Genomic DNA, 8,081 nt, shown 5'->3' on the forward strand with positions numbered 1-8,081 from the left:
CTCGGTAGAAGAGAAATGGCCACGCTCTAATACCACTGTAACAAACTTAAACACCCCAAGTCAAGATTCTACCGCGACACAACAGAGATTCACTTCGAAACAGTTCACAAAGATGACACGGCCCGGTGTAGTTCCGTGCCCAGAGTATTGGCCCCAAAGACTGGCGCCCCTCTTTTTATATTAATTTGTGCTCAAAGTACAAGAGAGTTAGCGAGTGCTCACTCTTCGACTATACGTCCAAATGCTCTGAGAAGTGAGGCCTTGCCCAATTATTTATAAGTACAAGGGATGCCCAAAAGCAGAGCCCCAAAAGCATTAAACTCAAAAGCAGTTGTCCCAAAAGCTGTCGTAAAAATCAGCCAGCATAAATTCTGGAATTCCATACAGCGTACGGACTGCCACGTTATCAACGTAATTTGCGGCGGAAATTTTGGGCGTCCATACTTGCTGCCACGTCACCAATGTGATCCGTACAGCCTGCCATGTGTCTATCAGCCTGAGTCAACAGGAGTGTGTGTGTCCAAGGACTAGCCACGTCACAAGTTTGTGACATTCTCTCAGATTGCCCTCCAAAACAAACTAGTAAACAAGGGATCTCTCTCCAAAGCAACGGACTCGCGCATGCCATATATTCAAAAAATCTGTGAGACAAACAATTTCGCCAAAATGATTTTTGGAATTCCATCCAGTATGCCACGTTTGCATGTCAACGCGAAAAGCGAAAATCCGAATTGTTGGTCCACGTGGCATGTCAGCGCGAATTTTGGACGTCCATTTAACTCCCACGTCATCTATCCGCAGTCTGTCCACGACAGCAAATGGTCATGCCACGGCACCATTTTGTGACAAACGGGGATGCCAACCTACCGAATGAGCAACACCGTGGAGTGCATCGTCGAGAACATGTACGTCTACCCAAGATACGATCGAGCACAACCACAAACATCTTTGGGACCAATGCATCCAGAAGCCGAACTTCGCCGCCTCTCTCTCTCTCTCTCTCTCTCTCTCTCTCTCTCTCTCTCTCTCTCTCTCTCTCTCTCTCTCTCTCTCTCTACGACATTAAAATTATCTTCTTCTCGGGTGTGTGGGTGTGTGTGTGCGCTAATAAAAAGAGGAAAATGGTATAACCTTTTTATCAAGTGTGGTAGATTGGTTATGCCATTTCCCTCTTGAATAACAGGTCTTAAGTTCAACTCTCCTCAACGGATAGATCTTTAAGGTCTCTTGGGATAGTTTCCTACACGTTAAAATTCTCTTCTTCTCGGGGGGGGGGTGTGGGTGTGCGTGTGTGCGCTAATAAAAAGAGGAAAATTGTTGTGACGTATTCTGTCTTTGTATTACCTTCTTCACTTGATTCTTTTGCAGATACGAAGATGCAACAGATCCGAGACCCCGATTCTCCAAAGGATGCATCTCTTCGCCCAAGAGTCGCACCTGTTCGGCGAATAGCCATGCCTCTTCAACGAATGGCTGCACCTTTACACTGAAGGGTGACGACTCTAGACCAGAAGGACACAACTATTGGCCTAGAGTCATGTCTCTTGACCTATGGTCATGTCTTTTCATCGTCTCTTCAATTTCTATATAAGAACACCCTTGTAACACAATTCAATCAACACACATTCAGTCTCCGAGTCTCTTGTCTTCTAGTTTCGTTCTAAGTTTAGTTTTTATCTAAGTTCAGTTATGAATAAACACATAAAGTAAGCGTGTTCGTCACAAAAATGGTATAACCTTTTTATCACCCAAGTGTGCCATTTTCCTCTTGAATAACAGGTCTTGAGTTCAACTCACCTCGTCGGATAGATCTTTAAGGTCTCTTGGGATAGTTTCCTACGACGTTAAAATTCTCTTCTTCTCAAGTGTGTGTGTGTGTGTGTGGGTGTTAATAAAAAGAGGAAAATGGTATAACATTTATATCACCTAAGTGTTGTAGATTGGTTATGCCATTTCCCTCTTGAATAAGAGGTCTTGAGTTCAACTCTCCTCGTTGGATAGATATTTAAGGTCTCTTGGGATAGTTTCCTACGACACTAAAATTATCTTCTTTTTTCTCTTCTCTCTCTCTCTCTCTCTCTCTCTCTCTCTCTCTCTCTCTCTCTCTCTCTCTCTCTCTCTCTCTCTCTCTCTCTCTCTCTCTCTCTCTCTCTCTCTCTACCAAGCATAGAGATAAAAGTATCATTTCGTTCGTGAGAAGACCCTAGATAGTACAATTCAACTCGAGTATTGTTCTACGTTAGATAACCCTACTAATATCTTCACCAAACCGCTACCACAAGCGACATTATCCCTTCATGCCGGCTCCCTTGGATTGGTTCCTTGTCCAAGAGCTAAAATGGGGTCTTTAGAGTTTCAACTTATGTTCGTTAGAGGCTCCAATATCTCCCATCACCAAATTAGGGAGTGAGGATAATTTTATTGCTTGTTTTATTGTTATGTATGACGATATTTAAGGTAGAAATACCATTTTCAACGATACAAGCCATGTATGTAACCACCGTAAGCTCACGAGGGACGACCCCTATTCCTAGGGTTTCCCGCGTCAAGAGTCTCCATTTTCTACCATTAAGCCTATGTTCACCTCTAGGTGGCCTAAGTAGAACAGCTAGACCGATTGGGCCAATTGGTCCTTTTATTATACGTGATATTTTGATAGAGATCCCGCGGCTGCCTGTGTTCGCTTTTATGTTGCACCTTTGATAACACTTGTATAAACCATTTATAAGAAGCAAGTTACGACTGTCAAAAACCTAATCTAACCGGATGAACTTGTACGGACATGCAAGTCTTGCAAACATGCTCACAAAATTGCTAGTAAAAAATTCCCTCGGCTCTCTAGACTGTTTGGCTTTAGAAGTAAGTTTAGCATGTCCACGTGGCACAAGAGGTAGCATGCATGTGACACGTATGTCTATCCAACCGGCACAACCACACCCAATCCTCGTACCAAACCAGGCCAAGAGACCACACCAAAGCAGAGAAGCATCATGCCCTATAAATCTCCTCTCAAAGAGATAAAACAAAACCATTGCTGGCTCCAAAACTTGAACTCCTCAATCAATTGAACCTAAAATGGCAGATGCACTTGGTAACCAAAACAGTGGCACAATGATGCAAACCACCACCCACAACATGAATAGCCAACCTCTCACTAAGGGGACACATACATGCACTCATTAACCGTGAGAAAACCCTGCACTAGCAAGACTCACACACTACCTCCTCTCCTAAGGCCAACAATTCATACAAGGGGGTTGTCCTATCACAAAGAGGGTGATAATATTATGGGTGCTAGACAAGGGAAGCTGGATATAGGCAAAGCAAGTGAGATCGTGTAATTGAGATAAGTGCCTACACCTAGGAGCTGAGAATAAGGAGTAGACTTAGAGCAAGCAAGAGTGGCTAGTGAGATCTTCAAGTGCACCATTCAATTTCAAGTTGTCATCACAGGTACATCCTTGCATGTGCATTGTGTATTTTTTCTTGTACGAAACCTTTCTACAATTCGAAGCAAATTCCACGTTGGTAACGGAGTGGGCCTTGAGAGGGTAAGTTAAAACCACATCGTGGTGTCGTCTCCTCTCTCTCTATTTCTACCTGAGATAAACTTCACCTCTGAATCTCTTTCTCTATTCACTCTGTTCAGAAGGAACCAACTCCCAAGTGAAAGAGATTTTGTTTGTGTGTCACGCTTACCATCCGCTCCGCATGATATTGTAAAATACTCTGAAAGATTCTGAAAAAATAAAATCAAAAAATGCATAAACACTTACATGACCCTTCTCAAATATTCAAAGCCATCTTGCGGTGAGCCTGATTCAAAGTCCGGTTTACCATCCACCATGAAAGCAAGCGGTTGAAGGCTGACCTCATCCTCGCTATCATCTGAAGCATCCTCTTCTTCATCAGTATGATTTACATATCCATCTAGACTACACATCTCTTCATCTACACTCTCCCTAGGCTGAAGGAATACTGCATGAGAGCACCAAAAAGGTCAGTGATGTGACAGAGAAAAAACTGCTAGAAAAAAGAAAGAAAAGATAAGAACAGTACGTGGAGGGGTAATGGCACATGGTGAAGCTTCTGGGGGTGCCGGCACATGATGTTTCGATCCTTGACGCCGGTCGACCTTTCTGCCACGGGGGTAAGGAGGAGACGGTTCTGAAGTCTGATTGAGAAGCCCTGGCGGGATGGCAGCAGCTATGCACTGCCACTGCCCCTCCTCTTCGCCTGCCTCCTGCAAGCTCAACAGCTCCTGTTTGCTGTAGCGAAGGCGCTCCTCCATCATCACCGGCAAAGGTATTGACGCGGGAAGCTGGACGAGACAGAAGAAAACATTGCCCCGTTCGGTGACGGCCTTCAGCGCCCGGACGGATAAGTCGTAGGGTCCCTCAAAAGGCTGAACTAGGCTACGGTCACACCAATTTGAAACAGTGAAAGCACCCACCCTAAATGTCCCAATGAGTTCATAGTCAAGGACGACTAATTACTTGGTGACCATAATGTCGTTTTCTATGTTCTACAGCCTGGAGGTGGCCACTTGGCATGATCTAGACCATTCTCTCTGTCTCTCTGTTGGCGAGCTATGGCACAGACCTCTCTCTCTCTCTCTCTCTCTCTCTCTCTCTCTCTCTCTCTCTCTCTCTCTCTCTCTCTCTCTCTCTCTCTCTCTCTCTTTCGTCTGCTCGCACACAAGACTGTGGGTCTCCACACGATGACGGGTTTCAACCTCTTTGGTGTGCTTGGTGCTTGCACTGCTGCTTCCATGGCAACGCTGCCAGGAGCACCACTTCGCCAAGTTGCTTTCCGCCTTGCTCCATGGCACTTTTCCCATGCATTGCCAATGGCTAGCGTGATCTGTAGGCGGGTGCTACGCCACCCGAGTTCGCTGCGGGCTCCACTCAACTACAGGTTTTGCTTGCTTCTTTTGCTTCCTGCAAAGGCATTGTTGTGAGGCCCTACGACACCATTGGTCATGGTGAGGTTATTCAGTTTGTGTTGATGAAGACAAGCAACCTGGAAAGGATAAGGAGTTGCCTCAACCTTCTAAAATCGATCTCTTTTCTCCTTTAATTGCCTCACCAAGACAGGAGAATGGTGGTAGAGCCACTCCTTCTCAATTGACGCTTTTCCTCAGTTTTGAATTGCCACCTTTGGAGGATGGGAGATCTGAGGGGCTTCAAACGAAATTGGTGTCACCAAGAGCTTCCAAAAGGTGTAGAGATCCACATAGAAGGCTAGACAACCAACCTATCGATTCAGAACTTCAGCTACACACCGAGGGAGATAACGATATGAATGGATACAACACTCATAAGAGCTCAATGATACTTCATACGGAGCTGGCAGGACCCAAGATACATGTGAAGAAGCCCTTCTTCCAAGAGGAGAATGGTTGCCAAAACAAATACAAAACACTTATTGTTGATGCAAGTTTACTTATGACCATGGATTCCAATAATTCAATTGAGGGGCCTTTGTCATAAAATCTAATATCTAACTTTACCTAATGATTTTCTCATGTTGTATTAATCATTTAATATGGGAGGATAAAAGAAGCAAGCTAGGCTTGTGCTTGAGGTGCTTGATGACTAAGATGCTTGAGGTGCTTGATGACCAAGGTGCTTGAGGTGTTCAAGTCAAACATGATACCTACAAAGGAGGGGGCGAGCCCTAAAGGTAGGGAATGAGAGAGAACACACTACCACACTCTCAAGAGCCACCGTTTGCACAAGAGGCATAAAGGACACATGTCAAGCCCCTAGCCATGTTGCCCTCATAGTGTGCATGAATCCTATTGGATGTCCTTTAGGGAGGTCCAATGAGAATTTGGATTGAATTAACTAATTAATTAAACTCTCTCTCTCTCTCTCTCTCTCTCTCTCTCTCTCTCTCTCAAAAGGGGAAAGGAGGACACTTGTTTAAATGCTACCTCTATTGCTAGTTATGACCAAAGCTTGTGATTGGCTAGGCCTTGGCATGGACCATTAGGATACAAGCTAGTGCTAAGGGAGAGGGGGGTCGATCAAAGCAAGATGGGGCCTCCTTTTTGGGCATACACCCACACACACTCGCACATTCTCTCATGTGTTGAGCAAGAACTCCATCTCCTTCTCCAAGCTTGAGAAGTGGAGAGCCTACACCAACACCTCTTAGCTATGGAATGCAAATCCAACCAAGAATCAAGCTTCAAAGGAATGCTTATCATCTTCTTCATCTCCATTACTATGCTATGTTATGCTCTAAGAGTAATGACAAGTGAGGAAACTACTTCCTTCTCGTAAGAATACATCTTCTTCTCTTCCCTTCCCTCACTCCCTCCTGCTAGTTCTCTTCACCTTTGAAGGTGTTTGAGGTCTTGGGATTGAGGCCGGGGACAAGTTCATGTTTATTGCAAGTTAATTATGGGCACAATATTGGTGCATGAAGCTTACCATCTTCATGGCATCAACAAAGTCTCAAGGAACACAAACAATGTAGTGTACCAAGTCTCTCTTTATGGGAGACCCTATAATACAAAAGCCTTTTGGAGGGGGGACCGGCTCCAAAAAATCCGATCCTCAATTGTTGTCAATTTCTCCAATATTCTCTCTCTCTCTCTCTCTCTCTCTCTCTCTCTCTCTCTCTCTCTCTCTCTCTCTCTCTCTCAAGGATTGTTCATGCCAAGCTAACTAGGTATAATGTTTATTTTACTCGTCAATCAAGTACTCTCCCTATGTTCATTAAGAATTCTCTGAAGGAAATCCTCACTGTTGTCACTTTAACTCCGCTACAATCAATGTTTTTAGCCTTATTTCGTTACTATTATCGTCAATCAAGTACTCTCCCTATGTTCATTAAGAATTCTCTTAAGGAAATCCTCACTAGTGTCACTTTAATTTTTCTATAATCAATGTTTTTAGCCTTATTCCGTTACTGTTAACCATTGAACACAAGGAAAACCCAATTTTGTATTATTTACTCCATCAAACTCAATGTAATTATTTTTCGGAACTCGATTGACTTTCTAGATTGTAATATACTAAATATGCGGATTAGTTGAACCCATGGAAGAAAGTAGGAGATGATTCTGAGAAGTTAGAACCTCCAAGGTTGATGTATAAAAGCCAATTTTTGTAATCCTAGTGACAACTTTTGAATTAGTTGACTTTAGAGCTCAACTAAGTGTGCCGTGAATTTTGTGTGAGAGAGTGAGTGATCTTCTTCTACTCTCTACATGCAATACAAATGCTACACTGCAAAGGCGTGTTCATTATCGTGTTAGCAACGGCGAGAGCTACGAGCCGATGCCAAGCTTGTACGGTTTGGATCTCTCTTCACTCGCGAAAAGCTCTAGCATGAGCTTTGAGGTGAGTTGTCTCTCTAACCGTGCATCTGAATAGAGATTGCTATATGTCATTGCGTTCTCAGTGAGTAGAACTACACATTAGGCCTAAACACGTTTAGAATAAGTGACTTGTAATTTTTAGCATGTCTTCATATGCGATTCTTGCACTAAGTATCTACCGGTAGCAAATTGGGTTAGAGACTTTAGGGTAGTGTTCTTTAGGTGATCCCTTGAGTTTCGTCATAATTCGACGACATGAGGTCTTGTTTCGGAGAGTGTAGCTGTCGTAGATACAATAGCTTGCACGCATACATAGTGTGCTTTGAGTTGGTTTTCCATGTTACTGATTGTCATTATAAGGTCGAGTAGGTGATTGACACCCATCTATTTGTTTCCATGCTCCTACAGGTCAAGTTCCATCCTTCATTGACATTTTTTTGTTGGCCTAGTTCTCACTTTGCTAGCAACTGCGAGCAATGAATCTGCTCGACAACATTGGGGCTGTTGTCGGGGATGAGAGCCTTGGGTAGGTGACCCTAGACTAGTCCTACGAGATGGAAGTTCCTCTGGATCACCAGAGCCTTGTTATTTTACTCTAGGTAGGACTCTCAAGGTTTTAGAGAGATTCTAGGGAGCATGTGTCTCACCTGGGTCTTTTGTGGTAGACAATTCAGTTAGTTTGGTATAGTTGTGGTTGTTGGTGTTTGATTGGTTGTGGTGGTGTGGAAGTGCTTACTAGTATGTGTGT

At 43.8% G+C, this 8,081-nt stretch overlaps 1 protein-coding gene across 1 annotated transcript in view; it reads right to left on the reverse strand.

Moving 5' to 3' along the window:
- Positions 1-4,388, reverse strand: part of LOC147460831 (uncharacterized) — a 68,513-nt gene extending 64,125 nt beyond the window's left edge. The window contains exons 1-2 of the mRNA XM_086508520.1: positions 4,060-4,388; positions 3,777-3,978 (exon numbers count right to left, since the gene is read on the reverse strand). Of these exons, the coding sequence (XP_086364646.1) occupies positions 3,777-3,978; positions 4,060-4,294 (437 nt within the window). The 5' untranslated portion in view covers positions 4,295-4,388. The remainder of the gene's footprint in view (positions 1-3,776; positions 3,979-4,059) is intronic.
- Between the last annotated feature and the right edge of the window lie 3,693 nt (positions 4,389-8,081).

Source organism: Adiantum capillus-veneris, chromosome 3 (assembly GCF_014529385.1).
Source record: "Adiantum capillus-veneris isolate H3 chromosome 3, ASM1452938v2, whole genome shotgun sequence".
Lineage (NCBI taxonomy): Eukaryota > Viridiplantae > Streptophyta > Polypodiopsida > Polypodiales > Pteridaceae > Adiantum > Adiantum capillus-veneris.